This window comes from Trachinotus anak, unplaced genomic scaffold, assembly GCF_046630095.1.
Source record: "Trachinotus anak isolate AG129_WGS33_773 ecotype Australia unplaced genomic scaffold, CSIRO_AGI_Tana_v1 ptg000026l, whole genome shotgun sequence".
NCBI classification, from domain to species: Eukaryota; Metazoa; Chordata; class Actinopteri; order Carangiformes; family Carangidae; genus Trachinotus; species Trachinotus anak.
In genome coordinates this window covers 12,070,190-12,090,390 of record NW_027273877.1, presented here as the reverse complement: position 1 = coordinate 12,090,390, position 20,201 = coordinate 12,070,190, and the positions used below count along the sequence as shown (strand labels likewise).

General features: G+C 42.9%; 2 protein-coding genes across 2 annotated transcripts in view; one reads left to right on the top strand and one right to left on the bottom strand.

Annotated features, from left to right (window-relative positions):
• LOC139609599 (protein NLRC3-like) overlaps positions 1–20,201 on the bottom strand; it is a 362,291-nt gene that overhangs the window by 154,091 nt on the left and 187,999 nt on the right. The gene's annotated exons all lie outside the window — the stretch shown is intronic.
• LOC139609606 (protein NLRC3-like) lies at positions 433–18,976 on the top strand. Its single transcript, XM_071464443.1, has 11 exons — positions 433–483; positions 5,478–5,609; positions 5,722–5,874; positions 6,199–6,312; positions 7,650–7,728; positions 7,879–8,104; positions 8,260–10,060; positions 10,167–10,340; positions 10,434–10,607; positions 15,115–15,161; positions 15,317–18,976. Exons 2-11 carry the CDS (start codon positions 5,521–5,523, stop codon positions 15,853–15,855), a joined length of 3,396 nt encoding a protein of 1,131 aa, XP_071320544.1. The 5' UTR covers positions 433–483; positions 5,478–5,520; the 3' UTR covers positions 15,856–18,976.

The window sequence follows — 20,201 nt, the reverse complement described above, 5'->3', positions numbered from 1 at the left end:
AGACTTATGAACTGTTGGAAAGTTCTCTGACTTGCAGGTTAAAGAAACTCAAAAGAGTCGTCCTCAGTAACTGTGAGTTCACATGTGAGGGATGAATATTGAACAGTATGTTACAGTATTATACTGTTGTAAACAGTGGCCTCTGGTCAATTATCCAGATGTGAAAGATATGTGACACATGATATTAAACTTAAATTAATTTTGTAAAAGTAGTTATTAAGTCCAAAGTGTTTACTGATCCTACTTCAACCTGTATCCATCTAATCATTTTAACATGTTTTTAAACTGTTATTTATTTCAAGTGATTGGACAGTTTTCTATGGACCTTCATATTTGCAACTGCTGCTGCTTGTTAGACTGGAAAGTCATGTGACTTCTTGTACCTGCAGAGGGGAGGAGCAGCTGAAAGTGAAAGTGTTCAGTGAGCTCAGACTCCATTTGAAGTGGACGGAGCAGAAGGAGGGAAACTGAAGGCTGAGGCAGGTGAGTGTTAACACAACATTATTATTATTTTACTGTCAAAGTCTCTGAGTCAGTTTGTCCCTGTGGACTGTGGAGGGAAGAAGAGTCACAGTGAACTTCTGTCCACACAGAGACACTGAGAGGAAAACCTGTGTGTGTGTGTGTGTGTGTGTGTGTGTGTGTGTGTGTGTGTGTGTGTGTGTGTGTGTGTGTGTGTGTGTGTGTCTCTTGAGCAGCTTGTTTGTCCTGACTCTTGTGTGTGTGAGCTCACAGTCAGTGTTTCCCTCTCAGACTGAGGCTGTGATGAGGGGAGCTGAAGAGGGAAGGGCAGGGGCTCATGGGTTTGGAGAAACAGAACTCAGAGGGAGTCGTCAGTCAGTTCAACAGCTTTCTGATGAGAACTGAGGGCACAAGCCACATTTAATCACTTCAATATAAAATTAGAAAAAGAAATAAGGGTTGGCATCTGGTCAGAGGCCTAAAGGGCAGGTGCTTGAGCATCACCTGAGGTCTACCTGTGCACGTGCATATGGGGAGAAGGATTATTCATCAAACTCTCTCAGTCAGATATCAAGGGGAGAACATATGGATGGATTAAAGACTTTGTAAAGAAGATCAATACAAGTTAGAATTGGAAAAAACAGTGAAGGAAATGTGTTGTTGAAAATGGAACTCCTCAGGGGAGCAGAGTAAGTCCTCTTATTTTCCATAATGATAGACCAGATATTTATGGGAATGGAGAAGGAGATGGGCTTTTCATTCATCGGCTTTTCCATGCAGATCTCCTTTATTAAAGCAGGAGGAGCGTTTCAATTCAATTCAATTCAATTTTATTTGTATAGTGCCAAATCATAATATACATTATCTCAAGGCACTTTACAGGGTAAGGTCAAGACCTTACTTTGTTACAGAGAAAAACCCAACAGTTCCCACAAAGAGCAGCGCTTGGCGACAGGGGGGAGGAAAAACTCCCTTTAACAGGAAGAAACCTCCAACAGAACCGGGCTCAGGGTGGGGGGGTCTGCCTCGACCGGTTGGGTTTAGGGGGAGATATAAAAGAGGGGGTGGGGGGAGGAGAGAGGAGAGAAGAGAGAGAGAGAAACCAGGAACAGCTGTGTAGGTAATGGTGTTATCAATAATAATGACAGGTAACAGTGGTTAATAGTAAAGATGAGTAGTGGTAGATCTGGATCCTGCTGCTCCAGAGAATGAGGACAGAGAGAGGGAGAGAGAGGAGAAGCACAAACTACGGGAGAGAAAAAAAATACAAAGTTAATGGCATAAAGTAGTCGAGAGAGAGAGAGAGAGAGGGAGAGAGAGAGAGAGAGAGAGCCCAGTGAATCATGGGAATCCCCCAGCAGTCTAGCTCTATAGCAGCATAACTAAGGGATGGGTCAGGACATACCCGAGCCAGCCCTAACTATAAGCTTTACTAAACAGGACAGTTTTAAGCCTGATCTTAAAGGTAGAGAGGGGGTCTGCCTCCTGAACCCACACTGGGAGCTGGTTCCACAGGAGAGGAGCCTGATAGCTGAAGGCTCTGCCCCCCATTCTGCTCTTAGAAACTCTGGGAACCACAAGTTGACCTGCATTTAGAGAGCGAAGTGTCCTATTGGGAAAATAGGGAACTATAAGCTCTCCAAGGTACGATGGTGCCTGACCATTAATGGCTTTGTAGGTGAGGAGGAGGATTTTAAATTCTATCCTGGAGTTTACAGGGAGCCAATGCAGAGAGGCTAACACAGGAGAGTATAAGCCTGATTAAAGGGAGACACCACCACCCCTCCCCCACATTGTTGCACAGTTTTACATTGGACAAAAAAAACTCACCATCAACGTTAACATGAATCCACCTCACCTTAATACATTTAAAAACAGTTATACTTAATGTTTGGCCGATACGTTGCCACTGGTTAACTTTTGCTTCAAGCAGCCACTCCTTGCCAGCAAACGTGAATGACTTTAACTTTAATGAACAGCCTGCCTCAACCAGCGTCAATAACAGCTCAGTTGTTTTACACCCCATGATTTTATGGCTGCGCACCTCCAAACCGGATGTTGTGGAGTAAGTGCAACTCAGTCACAGGTGTCAACATTTAAGTCTCAGAGCTTTATCATCACTGCAGGTGTTAAACCAGCACCCACCCACTCAAATGTACTTACACTGGAAAAACAACACGGCAGGTTTTGCTGTGTACATATAACAGAGTGGAGTCAGGGCGCTGGCTGGGTTCGGTGAGGGGCAGGTGACATTGAGCATGAATGACAAGTGCACTGGCAACATGTTTTCCTTGTTCTCTATTCATATATAGTATTTGATCAATATGCTGATTATTTTAGCAAAATGTCACATCCATTAATCTAAATTTAGCTGAAACACTTGTTTGTGGGTTTTGAAAATGGACATTAAACTATTTTCGACTCCAGAAATAAGAGCGCTGCAGTAACTGTGGATTAGTGCTGGTGAATATTTTGTTTCGGTCACTTCTGGCTCTGTTACAGTAGTTCTCCATGTGTTCATGATAAGATATTAATCAGTGCTGTTCTTGTCTGTCTGTGTTCATGTTCACTCTGTTGTGACATCCATGCTCAATAAAGATGCTGACAGAAAAAAGGCTCTTCCTCCTCCTCCCGTTTCCTGGTTGAGCTTTAGTGTCACTGTGAACCAGCGCTGTGCCGCAGGTGGTCTTCTCCTCTGAAGGTAACGTTTCACTCGTGAACACCTGTCGTTACCTGAGTCACCTCACCTTCAACGTGTCGTTGTGTTGTTGTTGTGTTGTTATGATGTGACTGTAGCCGAGTCAGAGCTGTGGCTGAAGCGTGGACCCACATGACTGTGTGTGCTCGGTGTCAGTAGATTGAACCGCAGGACTGATGTGGACACAGCGGCGGGCTGAGGGCTGACAGGCTTTAAGGCTCTGTATGATGTTAGTGCTGGACACTTGCTGATGAGATCATCCTGTGTAACTACTAATGCTGTCAAAGTGAACTAACGCAACTGCCTGTAACGGGAGTAGTTGTTTAACGTGATCAACGCTTGTGACATTTGAACCTCGGGCCACTCCGTAGCTCGGGAAATCAGGAAGCAATGACCGATGCCGTCGTGAGCAGTAATCATGGATCTATTATCAGACCTGGACACGGCGCCTCGCAGCAGCTGTTTCCAGGGGCCACTGGTTTCCAGGGGCCACTCGTGGTGTTGCAGCGAAAAATCCCCTGCGGCCCAAAAAGCATTTTCCCATAGACAGCAATCGTAAAAGAGAGGCCTGTAAAACTGTGAACAGGACCCCTCCAGCTGTGCACACAGCCCAATATCAATCTTTCTATTCTACATTTTTAAGCCATGGGGTTTTAATCTGTGTAAAAGTTTTTCAAAGCTCAAAAAAGTCTTTTTTCTCTGAGTGACGTCACTACTGTGTACGTGCACTCTATCCGCGGTCCCGCTGCGTCTCGGGAGCGAGGATGGTTGCTAGGTTACCGCTAGCGTCGTCAGGACGAGAACAAGTTAATGAAAAGTGAATAAACAACAAAGGAGAGTTTTCTTCTACACAAACCAAGGCTCAGTGATTTGTGATTTTATTGTCGCATTTATTCGTCACTTCTTACACTTTTTTCAGGAAAGTAGTTTTTAATCGACATGTTCTCATCACTGGATACAGACGCCGCCATGATTGTTCATCACTTCCTCCAGTTTCTTCAGGTATTTTAATTTAAGTCGCTGAGCTTCTGTGATAGTTTGTGTGATGTGTGAGCAGCAGAGTCTCCTCCTGACTGCAGGTCACCACCTGTCATCAACAACCACCGCCTTATTATTTATAGATTAATGACCTTCACTGTGTCAGCGGGTTAAACTAGAACTGAGTCCGGCCTGGATGCAGCGTCCTCCGGGTCAGCAGCGGGGGCCTGAGCCGCTGCAGCCCGCTGCCCCTCTCTGTCCCTGAGGGGAAGAACCGTCCTGGACGTCCTCACCATCGTCTCTCTAACTCCCCACGTCCTCAGTGTGTGCTCTGTATACAGTTTGCTAAATGTTCAGTGGCATTCATCATTTAAATTAAATCTTTATAAAAAATAATTTTGATATATTTTTCATTTTCAGATCAAATATCTGTGAAACAGAACAGTGAAACATAGAAAGAGCAATGACGGGACATAAAGCTTCACTACAGCCCTGCAGTTTTTTTAAAGAAGGCATGCTGTATAAATCTGCTTCTCAATGACAGAAAGTAAACGTAATAACTTTATCTGATGAGTTGTAGTTTTCTGTCACATGCAGCATCCATATCTTAAAATTGCCTAAAAGACAATTTAAACGTAATATTTCTGCCTGGTTATGATTTTTTAAAATGTTGATTTTAATGTGACTTTCGGCTCTGAAGCTTCAGACTGAATGTTGTTGCTGTTTGTTTAATCCGTGTTTAAAGCCCCGGGTCGGTCCTGTATGTGTCTGTCCGAACAGAGGGAGTTAGAAACAAAGAGCTGCCTCTAATAAAGAGCTGTGCTGGGGTCAATAAAGGCCCTGGGTACTTTCTGAGGAGAATCTATAGTTGAAAACTGGAGTGGATCCAGACTGAGGCTGTGCTCTGCATGAGAGACACAATAAGAAAGATATTGTGTCTCTTTTAACTTTCTCTCTTAGCGAGTGTTTTATCAGTGAATACAGTCGAACTCACTCACTTTATTGATTATTGATTCCATATTGTTGGATCAATGTCAGATCCAATCAGTTGATCTCAGTCCTTCTGTGTGTCAGTGGATGTCAATGTTGGTCCATCCTGTGTGAGCTGGGCTGCTCTTCACTTCACTGCAGCTTCATGACTCCATCTAGTGGACTGATAGTAGAAGTACAGCATCTTCCTGTATCTTCCAGCATCTTCCTGACTGTATTCAGCTGACACTGATATGAACCAGAGAAGAAGAGTCAGTCGGTGGAGGAGCAGCTGATATTTTTGCAGGAGAAATTATGTCAATTTCAGTTGATGTGCAGATGAATGATGTGTGTTTCTCTCCACATGAAGGTAGAAAGTGTGTGTGAGCTGATGTGGATGTGAATCCAGCAGCATGGATCAGTGTGAGGACAGAGAGGAGGGAGCCCCTCCCTCTAAAACCACTCTGTGTGGGGGCCATGAGAGCCAGACCAGAGCTCAGAGGTGAGATGAGGATCTCCAACTGTCCATGACTCTTCTCCATGTCAGAGCTCAGCACTCACATCACTGCTCCATCATTATTCATACTTAAAGCTGTTTGTGTGCTGTGTTGAAGCCCAGAGCAGCAGCAGCAGGACACACCAGACTGTGCTGGACCTGGACCTAGACGTGGACCTGCACCTGAACCCAGCTGTGTGTCAATAAATAGTGACAGGTCAAATGAACGCATCATTTATTTTAAAAAAGGACAGACGTCTGCTGCAATGAGGTACGCTGTTACTAACATTAACTTCATTAACATTAACAGTAGTTGACATGCTAAGAGCTGTCCACTTGTGGTCGGATCAACTGAAACAGGTTTTAATGCCAGCTCTGAACAGGGTCTAATGGTCCATGACTCTTCTCCATGTCAGAGCTCAGCACTCACATCACTGCTCCATCATTTAGATTTCAAACAATCTGTTGATCAAAGTTCAGAATTTCAAAGTCTTTTCACACTAAAAATGAGTTGTTGTGTTTATTCAAAGATTGAACATATTTTTCATCAGTTTTTATTCAACATGCACATTAATCAGTTCTGTTGTTGTTTCAGGATCCAGCAGCAGAGACCAGACTCTCCTGAACCCAGCTGTCTGTCTTTAAAGAGCGACCGGTCAAAGGACTGGGACATTGACTTTAAAGGAGGACGTCCATCAGCTGATCAGATGTAAGCTGTAACTGACAGTAAAACTGAGGTTATTGTAGAAAAGAAGCAGTTTGGTCCAACGTGTTGTTGGACCAGGTCTGAAATCAGAGTGTTTCTGTCTGTTGTGAACGTCCACACTGGAAGGTGGAGGTCAAACTGTGGCCGTCATAGAGAGGGGGGAGACGTGATGTGGTTTAAATATGGAGATAACGTCTGCTATGTTCAGACAGTCTGTCCTGGAAGACATTCACAGTGTTGACTAGGGCTGAACAATCAATCCAAATATGATCCAAATCACAATATGGCCAAGTGCAACATCCAAATCACCGGAGCTGCAGTTTACTGATGAAGGTAAAATGTGTCACAACGTTGTTGTGCATTGTTAGCACCATAAGTGTTGTGGTGCTGCAGAGACACCCCGACCTACAAATCATATTCTCCAGACATAAAGGAACATGTTTGTTTGGTACAAGCCCCAACAAAAATCACATCATTATCAGTTTTGCAAATATCATGAAGTGTTGACCTCAGTTGTTCACATGAAAAGTGACAGAAATAGTTTGTGTGAAGAGAGAAAGTCCCAAAGTCAAACCCCGCCTACTTTCTCACCTGCACACAGCTGACCAATCATTGAGGGAGGTGGATGTAGAGGATTATATTTCATAGTACGCACAAGAACCACCTGTCCACTTGGAGGCTACCTTTAGGTTTCCCACTAGGGTCGCCACCCGTCCCGTATATTACGGGATCGTCCCTTACTGATTCAATACAGGATGCAGCATTTTGTCCCGTATCCTGTGCTGTGAATAATATGATGTCAAGTCAAACCACAACTACTTCTAGTCAACAAGTGGACTGAAGAAGTTCATCATTGAGCAGTCGACTGACCAGCTCTGTGTGCTGTGAGAAAATACATGTACATATACTTTTTACATAAAAGTGACCAGACAGTGAGGTTGACTCACTTTTGTTTTCATACTGGGGGCTGCCCAGTACAACCAGTCTGACACAAGCAGACACTGAGCAGCTCCACTGGAGCAGCTGGAGGGTCTAGGTGCCTTGCTTCAGGGCTCTTCAGCAGTGTGGAGTGAGGGAGGGAGAGCTGTATGGAGGGTTGGTGAGAGCTGTTGGGAATAAACCAAACTGCTGAAGCCAAACACTGAGCTGGAAGCTACAAACAGCTGCAGACTGAGCTGTTGATTCTCAGTGGGATCAGCAGGACTAGTAAACCTTTACCACTACAGGGAGTGGTCTGATTCACTGTCCACATCCAAACATCACTTCATGGACCTTCAGCTTGTGTCTGTCTCTGTGTGAACAGACATAATGTGAGCTCATTCTTCATGATTCCTCCACAGAGTGGACCAGGAGAGCTCAGAGGTTCCCAGTGGTCAGTCTGCCCAGCAGCGTCAAACACACCTGGACTCCATATTTATGGTCTGTGCATGTACAACAACTACTTCCACATCTGCTCACAATCATCTCCATGCTGCACTGTTAGAGATTGTCAGTCTGTCCAACATGGATCTGATGTTTGGCTCCATGGTTTTAGTTTGATGCTGTCACTCATGTAGTTTTCTGTTCCAGCTGCTGGAGGAGAACATGGTCACTTTTGTGAAGAACGAGCTGAAGAAGACCCAGAAGCTTCTGGGTCCAGATTATCCAGAATGCTTAGAGAGCCAGAGGGAGGATGAGGAGGTGTTGGATGGTGAGGATGAAGTGCAGAGGAGCAGCAGAGAGGCATTTGTGAAGATCACGGTGAACTTCCTGAGGAGGATGAAGCAGGAGGAGCTGGCTAACCGTCTGCAGAGCAGTAAGAGGATTTCTCTAAAGATTCAACATGATGGAGAAATGAGACATTTACTAATGTCTCAACACATGAGGGAAATATGTTCATATATGTATTCTTTATGGGAATTAAAATGTTATATTTTCTTGCTGAATCTTGTTTCTTTTATCTTCATTCAGGAAATCCTGCAGTTTGTCAACATAGACTTAAATCTGAGCTGAAGGAGAAGTTCCAGTGTGTGTTTGAGGGGATCTCTAAAGCAGGAAACCCAACCTTTCTGAATCAGATCTACACAGAGCTCTACATCACAGAGGGAGGGGCTGGAGAGGTCAATGATGAACATGAGGTCAGACAGATTGAAACAGCTTCCAGGAAACCACACAGACCAGAAACAACCATCAGACAAGAAGACATCTTTAAAGCCCCACCTGGAAGAGATGGACCAATCAGAAGAGTGATGACAAAGGGAGTGGCTGGCATTGGGAAAACAGTCTTAACACAGAAGTTCACTCTGGACTGGGCTGAAGACAAAGCCAACCAGGACATACAGTTCACATTTCCCTTCACCTTCAGAGAGCTGAATGTGCTGAAAGAGAAAAAGTTCAGCTTGGTGGAACTTGTTCATCACTTCTTCACTCAAACCAAAGAAGCAGGAATCTGCAGGTTTGAACGGTTCCAGGTTGTGTTCATCTTTGACGGTCTGGATGAGTGTCGACCTCCTCTGGACTTCCACAACACTGAGATCCTGACTGATGTCACAGAGTCCACCTCAGTGCACGTGCTGCTGACCAACCTCATCAGGGGGAACCTGCTTCCCTCTGCTCACCTCTGGATAACCACACGACCTGCAGCAGCCAATCAGATCCCTCCTGAGTGTGTTGACATGGTGACAGAGGTCAGAGGGTTCACTGACCCACAGAAGGAGGAGTACTTCAGGAAGAGGCTCAGAGATAAGAAGCAGGCCAGCAGGATCATTTCCCACATCAAGACATCACGAAGCCTCCACATCATGTGCCACATCCCAGTCTTCTGCTGGATCACTGCTACAGTTCTGGAGGATGTGTTGAAGACCAGAGAGGGAGGAGAGCTGCCCATGACCCTGACTGAGATGTACATGCACTTCCTGGTGGTTCAGTCCAAACTGAAGAAGGTCAAGTATGATGGAGGAGCTGAGACAGATCCACACTGGAGTCCAGAGACCAGGAAGATGATTGAGTCTCTGGGAAAACTGGCTTTTGAGCAGCTGCAGAAAGGAAACCTGATCTTCTATGAATCAGACCTGACAGAGTGTGGCATCGATATCACAGCAGCCTCAGTGTATTCAGGAGTGTTCACACAGGTCTTTAAAGAGGAGAGAGGGCTGTACCAGGACAAGGTGTTCTGCTTCGTCCATCTGAGTGTTCAGGAGTTTCTGGCTGCTCTTCATGTCCACATGACCTTCATCAACTCTGGAGTCAATCTGATGTCAGAGGAACAAACAACATCAAAGAAGGTAAAAATAAGAAAAGTCCAATCTACAGAAACAGACTTTTTCCAGAGAGCTGTGGACAAGGTCTTGCAGAGTCCAAATGGACACCTGGACTTGTTCCTCCGCTTCCTCCTGGGTCTTTCACTGCAGACCAATCAGACTCTTCTACAAGGTCTGATGACACAGACAGGAAGTGGCTCACAGACCAATCAGAAAACGGTCCAGTACATCAAGGAGAAGATGAGTGAGAATCTGTCTGTAGAGAAAATCATCAACCTGTTCCACTGTCTGAATGAACTGAATGATCGTTCTCTAGTGGAGCAGATCCAACAATTCCTGAGATCAGGACGTCTCTCTACAGATGAACTGTCTCCTGCTCAATGGTCAGCTCTGGTCTTCATCTTACTGTCATCAGAAGAAGGTCTGGACATGTTTGACCTGAAGAAATACTCTGCTTCAGAGGAGGCTCTTCTGTGGCTGCTGCCAGTGGTCAAAGCTTCTTACAAAGCTGTGTAAGTGTAGATTATTATTCATCATTACATAAAGACAATTCTATCTGTTCAACAGGAGAGAAAATAAATTCCTCTCTTCTGTAATTTCTTATGATCGTCTCTGTAGACTGAGTGGCTGTAACCTCTCAGAGAGAAGCTGTGAAGCTCTGTCCTCAGTCCTCAGCTCCCAGTCCTCTAGTCTGAGAGATCTGGACATGAGTAACAACAACCTGCAGGACTCAGGAGTGAAGCTGCTGTCTGCTGGACTGGAGAGTCCACACTGTAGACTGGAAACTCTCAGGTCAGGATTCATCAACCTGTTTATCTGATGACTGTTTAACAGACCTCCAAGTGTTGACAGAGGGTTCCTGTGTGTGGTTTTGTGTGTCTGCAGTCTGTCAGGCTGTCTGATCACAGAGGAAGGCTGTGCTTCTCTGGCCTCAGCTCTGAGATCCAACCCCTCCCATCTGAGAGAGCTGGATCTGAGCTACAATCATCCAGGAGACTCAGGAGTGAAGCAGCTGTCTGCTGGACTGGAGGATCCAGACTGGAGACGGGACTCTCTCAGGTATGGACAGATGATGTCTGATAGAGGAGAAAACCTGGAGACATTTCCTCTGTCACAGCTGATGACAGATTTGTACAGAAGTTCTTTGCTTCAGCAGAACAATCCCAGAGACTGTTGTTATGTTCCCCGATGAGGAATGAGGGGATGAGGGGAAGTAACAAAATAAAAAGTTTCATAAAAGGAGGGGCCACACCTGAGCAGGAGAGAGAGCAACAACACAAGACCACACCAGACCCACAGCATTAGGATCGTAATACTGTAGAGACCTGTTCAGTGTTGATGCACTAATAACAACTGAGCAACAACAATAAAACCATCTAAAATTATGCAAGCGCAGATGGATAAAAATCTGTTTTTGCTTAGGTCTTTGCTTTAAGACATGCTTTTATTGTGAAAGTCCTGACTGAAACTTGTGACCTGTATCTTTTCACAACATTAACGCTTCTTTCTCGAGTGTTTCGTAACCTTTCAAGCACAATGCTTCTTCTGTGTACAAATTGTGTCACAACCAGTCACACTGTTTTTCTTAGTTCACAGGGACTATTCGTTTTGACAGTGCTGTTATTTATTTATGAGGTGCTGTATGAAAGTGTTTTGATTAGAAAATTTTGTTGCTGCTAACCAGTTAGCCCTGGCTCATCCTGCAGCCCTCTTCTCCCATAGGCGCACTGTATTTCCACTGTCTGCAGCTGGTGACAGTTTCCTGCTCTGTTCTGGTGGAGAGCTGATACATTGTGTGTGATTATTGTTCTCATTTTGTAGTGTTAAATTAATGTTACATTTAATTTGCCCAGCCAGTTTCATGTCAGCATTCCCTGCATATAACCGATGCGCGTGCACGCACACACTCCACCAGCTGATCGTCATTTAAAGCGCTTGTTGTGTGTATGTGCTGCACTGGGATTAAACAGAGTGGAGGAGATCAACAGTCAGCTTTAATTAATAACCTCATTAATAAACATGTGGAAATGCACCGTAGGTTCTTCCCAAATAGTGTTGTCTACAGTGACCAGCAGAGGTCCCCATATCCCAATTCAATTCAATTCAATTTTATTTTATTTGTGTAGCGCCAAATCATAATATACATTATCTCAAGGCACTTTACAGGGTAAGGTCAAGACCTTACTTTGTTACAGAGAAAAATCCAACAGTCCCAACTGTTCACCCTTTCATCAAATTCGTTAATATTCCCCTATGATCAAGCTAATGTAAATTTTTTATAGTTGTGATAGTATAGTTGGTTGCTGCAGACGCTACAACTTTGACTCAGAAATGTATCCATCCTCAGCCGTACATTAGTCCTACAGTGGACAAATCAGTCTGTCAAATTGAAATTGATATTGTATTGATCACAATCATATTTGCAGCAGACAGCTTTTAGCCTATTTATTGAGCGTAAAAATATAACCATAACTACGTATAATGAAGCTATTTTACACATTAATAGTCTCTATTCTAGACAGAACGTCAACATACAACAGACTTCAGACTTCAAAGGACGAAATTCATATTAGATATTTCAGATATACCCCCAACATTTAATTTGTTCTTTAAATAGACAAATAATAAACAAACTGTCTGTCTATCTGTGCTTGTATATTTTTACACTTTATAGAATGGCAATGGAAATTCTATCATCTGGCTTTTATTTTGAAATATTTCCCTTCACAGGGGAAGTTTATCTGTCTTTGTTGTCAGAACGAAAAATCAATTTTTGGTTTAAAATGAGAAGACAGAAATACCATGGTGTTTTTGTTTTTTCATTTCTGGTTTAAAATGAAAAAATCAAATTGCCTGAACGTACACAGACCTTTGGGGTGGATGGATGGGTCAACAAAACACAGGAACACAGGAGAGCGGTGTTCAATTCCCATGTGAAAGTAGCAGTAAATGTTGTTTCTATTATCCATAACCAGAGCCCTTGAAAGAGAGCGTCACGTCAGTGGAGGTCCAAAATGCTTCATCATCACATAATTCATGGAGACCTCACATAGTTCCTGGAAGTTATAGACTTTTTAAGCAAGTTTTGGTCATTAATAGACAATAAATACATTGATTTACTGTATTTATAGAGCACACTGACGTGTATGTGGTTACATTACTATATTCTTTTAGAAAGAAAAATTAGTTCCTATCTGAGGACATACAGTTTATGTTTGAGGATAACTGCTAGCATCAGCTACCTTGTTGACATTTTTAGGCTAACCTCACCTTGGTTACAGAATGTTTCAAAGTTCAGATCAGATTACATTTTCTAATATTCCTTTCAGTAATCCCAGGGTAACTGAGGGTTAATTGATCTTAATGACTAATGTCATCTCTATGACTTTCAGATAGGACAGCAGGAGACTGACAGGTGAATATCAATGATCATTTCAGTCATTTCATAAATCTCCAGTAAACTCAGAAACATGAATAGTATGTGAAGTGGTTTGTGCCTGTCTTCTGTCTTACATATACAGTAGTCTGCACCATGGTTTATTGTGCTGCGTGGGGATGCTGCATTCAGTCAGAACAATGAGGATTGGTCAGCAGGAGCTACCTTACATCACTAAAGGCTTGTAAAACCCAGGGAGTTGAGACAGAGTGAGAGTGCTGTCTGACTGCAGAAAATGTTCAGGCTCCACTGAATCCCCCTCTGGTTCATGTTTTGAGAGAGGAAGAAAAAGACAGAGAGAAAGGGTTCGACAAACTCTACATCTGTGAAGATTCTCAGCCATCCAGGTCATGGTTACTGCTCCTCCACCTGCAACATCATTTGTCCCCTCACTGCTCCTCATCCTGTAGCACCCCTGACATACAGGATGCAGAATCCAGCAGTATGAGTCCTTATAATATACATTCTGTATTCATTCATTCTGTTTTAAGTCTGATTCCTTATATAATGTGGCAGTATAATAGGCATTTACTATGATTCCTTATTGCTGGCTTATTTGAAACATACCATGTTTTGTTTTCAATCTCACCGTGGTCCACTCAGCACTCCTGTATTATTGTGTAACAGTAGCTTGTTCTCCAAAATGGATATTCACACAGGCCCCACTGATATATTTAACTAATATTTAACTAACCCCCCAAAAATTCGCGTTTAAAAGCCTGTTACTCCAATTCCACAGCGTTGGATGAAATGACTTTCCGAGGACGGATTTTAAAATTAATAGGCTGCTCCTGGCTAATGTTGTGTGTTGCTGACCTTATCCATATCCAGTAACTCAGTCTAATCTGTTATCTGTTAACGTCCCTAAATCTTCTAATTTAGTGGGGAAACCACTAAACTGCTTTAATGTACATGTTAACATCATTCAGCTGTACCAATAATATACAATCACATTCTTTACAAGTCTTACCTTTCAAACGTGCGTCCCAAACAGTATATTCTGTTGTTACTCCACTGTGCTGCTGCTATTTGCTGCTAACTTCCTGGAACTATTGAGACGTTCCATGATCCACCATTGCTGCAAAAACATGGTCCATTGGAGTGAACGGAGATGACGCGACTCTCTCTTTCAAGGGCTCTATCTATGAACGTTCATTGTGATTATTGTAACCATGACAACAAAGATCAGCTTATGTTGAGGAAGTACTTGTTTGAACCCAAATCACTTCCACTTCCCAAATCAAATCACTTGATGTTTCGCTCCAGTAGAGGGGAAATAGGAGCGCAACATAAAAGCTGAAGGAGGTTTCTGCCCCGGTGGAAGCAGCGTATTGTCAGGAAGTGAAGTCATTTATTACAAGTGTTAGAAGCAACAACTTCAGGGTGAACCAAGGCCAAAACTATAATCAGAAGAAAGTCTCTCCCAGAAAGTGCTAACTAACCCGAGGTGAAAACAAAGGAAACACCAACTAAGCCTGGCTCCCTAAGGTAAAGAAAAACAAGGAGGAAACAGGTCAAAAATAAATGGCAGTTCACCCCTACAGCTTCAGTGCTATTTACAAGAAAGTGAATTCATCTATTTACATCCCCCAAAACAAAACCCAAATCTATTTCATACTCACAGCGGCCTGATCAAAAGTCACAGTTGACCAAACTAACAGAGAGAACTAACACACAATCAGACTGGGGGCCGGGACAGAACCGAGCTGCTGCTGTCAGCTCTGTCACCGGAGCACAGGACAAACCATGGAGTTTGAAATGCTGGAGCAGAAGAAGTCTAGTGAAGCTACAGCAACTGTATAGTTTTCATGAAGGAGCCTCTTTGTGTCTTCTTCTTATTTGCTGTGACATTAGTTTGTGCATCTTCAGAGTCACAGACTCAAAGTGTCTCACACCACAACTGAGATCAAATGGAGAAAACAAATGATGAAATCTTTTCTCCATGTCTCCTCCCTGCTCCGTGTAATTACAAGATAAAGACTCCACTTCCTGTTTCTCTGTGAATGTGCGTCCATACATACAAGCCCCCATTTGAACACAATCATGAAACAATGTGTGTATGAGAGCCATGTAATGTCCATGTCTGCATGTTGAGAGAACGTGCTGGTCTGACCCCCCTCCCTCTTTCAGGGTGGAGCCTGCTGGAGTCCAGTGGTTGAGACCAGGTCTGAGGAAGTGTAAGTGTGTTTTTCATTGACTCATGAAAACAAAGCAGCACATTCAACCATCTTCAAACTGTCACATCACTGATGTCATGAGTCATCATCAGACTGTCAATAACTGATCAGATGATAGATCAATAACTGCAGCTGTGTCTCCTTCTCTCCATCAGATTCCTGTGAACTCACATTCGACACAAACACAGTGAACACAAACATCAAACTGTCTGACGACAACAGGAAGATGACACTTGTGAAGGAGGATCAGTCGTATCCTGATCATCCAGACAGATTTGACCAGTGTCACCAGCTGCTGTGTGGAACTGGTCTGACTGGTCGCTGTTACTGGGAGGTGGAGTGGAGAGGAGAGGTTCATATATCAGTGAGTTACAGAGGAATCAGCAGGAAAGGAAACAGTAAAGTCTGTGTGTTTGGAGGGGACCATCAGTCCTGGAGTATGAACTGCTCTGACGGTTTTTACCATGTTTGGCACAATAACATAAGAACAGATATCTCCTCCTCCTCTATCTCTCACAGAGTAGCAGTGTATGTGGACTGGCCTGCTGGCTCTCTGTCCTTCTACAGAGTCTCCTCTGACTCACTGATCCACCTCCACACCTTCAACACCACCTTCACTCAGCCTCTGTATCCTGGGTTTGGCTTTGGGTTGAGGTCCTGGGCCAGTCCTGGTTCCTCAGTGTCTCTGTGTTGAGTGTAGCAGAGAGAGCTTCTGTTGAACAGAGAGAAGAACTGGTTTTTGTTTCTGTTTCAGTCTCTCAAGCTGCTGGAAGACTTGTCAAAGGTTTTGTGGTCCTGGGTTTTAATCCTCAGGTGACTCAGTGAAATTTGAAGTCCAACACCCAAAGTGAAAACTGAAAATCTGTCACAGCCTCAAAGTGGTGAGACATTTAGAGGTGGTGTGTTTGATCCTGATCACGTCAGAAAGTCCAGCACCCGGAGTAAAGACTGAGCAGCTTTTAGAGATGATGTCTCCAGCGTCTCTGAGCAAATGTCTCACAGTGTTAGAGACTCTTCAGGTGTTTTACACTAAGGTTTGATCCTCAGATGACTCAGTGAAGTTTGAAGTCCAACACCCAAAGTGAAAACTCAAAGGCTCTGAGGGAAACTTGTCAAACTGTCTTTGAGTGAGTTTGAAAGCTCCTGACTCCCCTGAACAGTCATTTTTTGGAACACAGAGAAAAACTGTCACTTTATACGTTAAGAGCAAAATATCTTTGGAGAATATCTTTTGTTTCTCTGTATTATTCTCATTATCTTTCTTTTTTTATTCTATTTTAATGTGATCTTTTTTCAGGGTGTATATTAGTAAACCTGTTTTCTGAGTGATCCAATAAAAAGAAATCAGATTTCAGGTAAACACTCAGAGAAACCAAATCCTGCAAAGTTTGGATGGTGGGGCCAGTGACTGCTTTGTTGTGACATCACAAAGTTCCACAAGTCCTGACGGCTGGTTTTAAGGCTCAGTTTTGAACACAGGCTGTGTGCATTTCTCTGACACAAGTCATCACCATAGAACCAGCAGTGTGTCTGAATAGCACACACACACACACACACACACACACACACTGAATTAGATGATGTGATTTGACTATAATAGGCGGGAGCCCCCCAGCAGCAGCTCTGTGGTAAAGGTCAGTTCAGGTGGATCAGTGTGAGCTAATGATGGTGGAGTTACCACAGGTGGAGGTTATTCTGCAACATCAGATATTTAGATGGAAAACAAACATTTTACTGACACGTTCACCATCAATATATTTGACACTAACAAATACAATTAACAACACGTCCTCATTAATTCATGATGTGAATGATTGTTGATGAAGTGGTGAAATGTTTGAACCAGGGGCTTAAAAAGCTAATTTTCTTCTTCTTTTTGTTGATGCAGATTTTTTTCTTGTTGACTAATGTCATCTACATTAAGTTCACATCCAGGAGGGGACCACACTCCTCCAAAAACTGTGCATGACGGACCGACTTACCTCAGTGACACAGCTTTATTACATCAGTCTGACAGAACAGGGAGAGAACGAGTTTTGCAGAAATGCTTCATCAGATTCATTGTGTGTGTGAGGTCCTCACCTGTGGATCAGTCCTGAGAAGAAGATTTGATTCTTCATGTTTGGACTTTTTTCCTGACCAGCACATCCCGACCCTCATGTGCATGAGTGCTCCCATGTGTATGCAGATGCCTAACATCTGGCAAATGAGACGGAGGGAGGAGCCGAGGAAGAGGCATCAGGGGTCCCCAGGGACCAGGGAGGAGGCTGTGGCAGAACAGACAGAGGGCAGAACAGACAGGCAGCCACCGTGTTCCATGTTCCTTCAGTCCAGCTTGTATGGACAAGGGCCGTCAGGTTTTCTCCTCATCAAGTCTGAATGAATCCAAAGAACTGAAGAACTGCAACTTGTTCACCAGATCCAGTGATGAGATACCGAGGTGTTAGGGCTGACATTTTTGTTGATGTGTTCCTCTCCTACGTCAATACCTGCTCTGCACTTAACAACCATTGTATCCTCCAGCGTGGATGAAGAATGGCCATCCTAAACATTTAGTCAAAAGCCCCCTTAGCTGTTTCCATTGTCACATGAGGTGGGTGCTACTGTCATGCCCATGGGCTTTGGAATAGGATGCTTTGGTTAAGTCGACCAATCAGAACTGAGAAAAGCTGGCCATTATTATTATCAAAGTCTTGTACCTTTTGATATGTTCTGTTTTCCAGGGTGGAGAAACTGGTGAATTATTGAACAGTTTGTGTCACCTTGGAGCACTGTGTTGTATCAGAATGAAGCTTTTGTTGACTGTTACACACTAACACCACGAGGTCGCCTAATACTGTCTTTGTAAAGCTGCTGATACCCATTTACATTCAAAAGTGTCAACATCATTTGTTATATCACTTGACACATCAGTGAATATTAAAATATACTTGTGAAGGACATACAGTACGTAAGAGTGATGGTCTGTGTGCTGGCTGTTTACTGACTGATATTTCTGGCTGAACAAATGAAACCTATCTTAACTTTTTTGAAATCAAGCAGGTTGTGTCATTGGCAACAGTGACATTTTTGTGGTTATTAGACTGAAGCAGACGAGGACAAGAACCACACATGATGGAACGCTGTCAGAGACAGTTGTTGGAAAGTAATTAAGTACATTTACTCAAGTACTGCACTGAAGTACAAATATGTGCAAGATTTACTCTACTGGAGTATTTTCATTTTATGTGACTTTATACTTCCTCTCTACTACATTTATTTGACAGCTTTAGTTACTAGTTATTTGGAAGATTTTACACAATGGATAATATAACAAGCTTCTCATGTACAACACAGTGTTAAACATGAAACCAATGTTTTCCAACCTTTTTGGCTTCTGATGTCTCACAAAAAGCAGTTTGTGGTCAGGGTCACATTTTAGACGTCTGAGTTGAAATTTTTACCATCAAAGGTTCATGGTTTCATTTCAGTAAGTGTTTGAATGAGCCAATATCTCTACAGAAATCAAAGACTAGAGAAACAAATCCAAAAGGTCAAAAGGTCAGTTGTGTATTACAAAAACTTCTGCTTTCCCATGAATCATCTGATCCCCCGTCACACTTATCTGGTGACCCTGTGTGTGATACTGTATGTAATTTGTCTTGTTTAGTTTGCTCAGTGCTGTTTCATCACTGTGTGGAAGTTTTATTGGGACTGCAGATGAAAATTAGCCTCAGGCTAACTCTGCTACACTGCATCAGATAGCCCCATATTTAATATTGAACATTGTCTCTTATAAATACAGTAAATAAATAAGTTATAAATTGTGTTGTATATTTTATTGAACTTTATTTCACCTGTACTTTTGTTAAGAAATGTGCTCTACATGATTTCACTGTATAATATGATTGGAATTCATTGACAATAGAACTGACAGCTGGAATAGAACGCTCATGTTGTGACGTCCTCTGACATCATAGAGGCTCATTTGCATATCATCTGCAGGACAGTAGAGTTCTACAGTCCTATGTACATTTGGCCTGTGGACAGGTAAGACCTCCTCGCTTCACTCTCTTATTTCTCTTTGGTCAAACTGTTTCATGTTGTGGAAAAGGAGAATTTACTTTTCCTGTGTTTTCCTGTTCAGTGAGTCACTTTTTTCATCAGTTACAATCCAACAGGCATTATATTAAGATGTGCATCTCTGTTTGTAATCAGGAGATGCCAACGTACTTTTTCCTCTTGTACAACACAGTTTGAAGCAGAAAACTTTGTTTTACTTGTTGTCTAAGTTGCATGTGTGGAAAACTGTGTAGATTTACTTGCTCTGGAAGAAATTTTACATGAAAGGTTTGAAGTTGTTGCATTTGTGACTTTCTGCAGTTTCTTTAACCGATGACATGAAAAATAAAGATGATTTAATAAGTATTTTATTACATGTGACTGCATTGTTTTTTAATTCCTGTGTGCAGTTTGTTGATCACAAAAAAGTTTTCATGTGACAGAAAAAGCTTCTTTTGAGCTCCTTGTGATGAATTGTCATGTTGTATTAACTGCACTTGTTGCTACACTGCTGGGTTATGAGTTTAGATATGAAACATGTCAGTTACAGTTACATTTCTGTTTCTGATCCACAGTGTGATGATGAAATGCTGGTAAGAAAGATTTTTGCTCAGTGAAGAAAATAAAGCTGATGAGTGACATTGTTAATTCCAGCAGACAGAGATGGAGACAAGGAGGCAGCTGCTGATGTCACAGCAACCAACAGAGCAGCAGAAGGAGCATGAAGAGGAGAGGCAAAGACTTCAGAGACAGAGGAAGGAAAAAGATAAGTCCAGAGCAGACAGAGTCACTGAGGTAGGCCACAACGCAAACCCTCCCACACAGTCACCAGTGTTCACCAGGGGACCAACAATGTAAGAGTCACACAATGAATGAGACAGAAAGCACTTAGAAAACGGGACCAGAGAACTGAGGGAGATGGTTTCACATTTCAAATCTGACTAAACTAAGTAACATTTTACAAAGACAGTTGCAGCACCTAGAAATAACTGAACAACC

Excerpts from the sequence above, each read along its gene's own strand:
- LOC139609606 (XM_071464443.1), top strand. The coding sequence starts at position 5,521 with ATGGATCAGTGTGAGGACAGAGAGGAGGGAGCCCCTCCCTCTAAAACC. Across the intron at positions 5,875-6,198 it reads CAGACGTCTGCTGCAATGAG|GATCCAGCAGCAGAGACCAG; the intron begins GTACGCTGTTAC and ends TTGTTGTTTCAG. Across the intron at positions 6,313-7,649 it reads CGTCCATCAGCTGATCAGAT|AGTGGACCAGGAGAGCTCAG; the intron begins GTAAGCTGTAAC and ends ATTCCTCCACAG.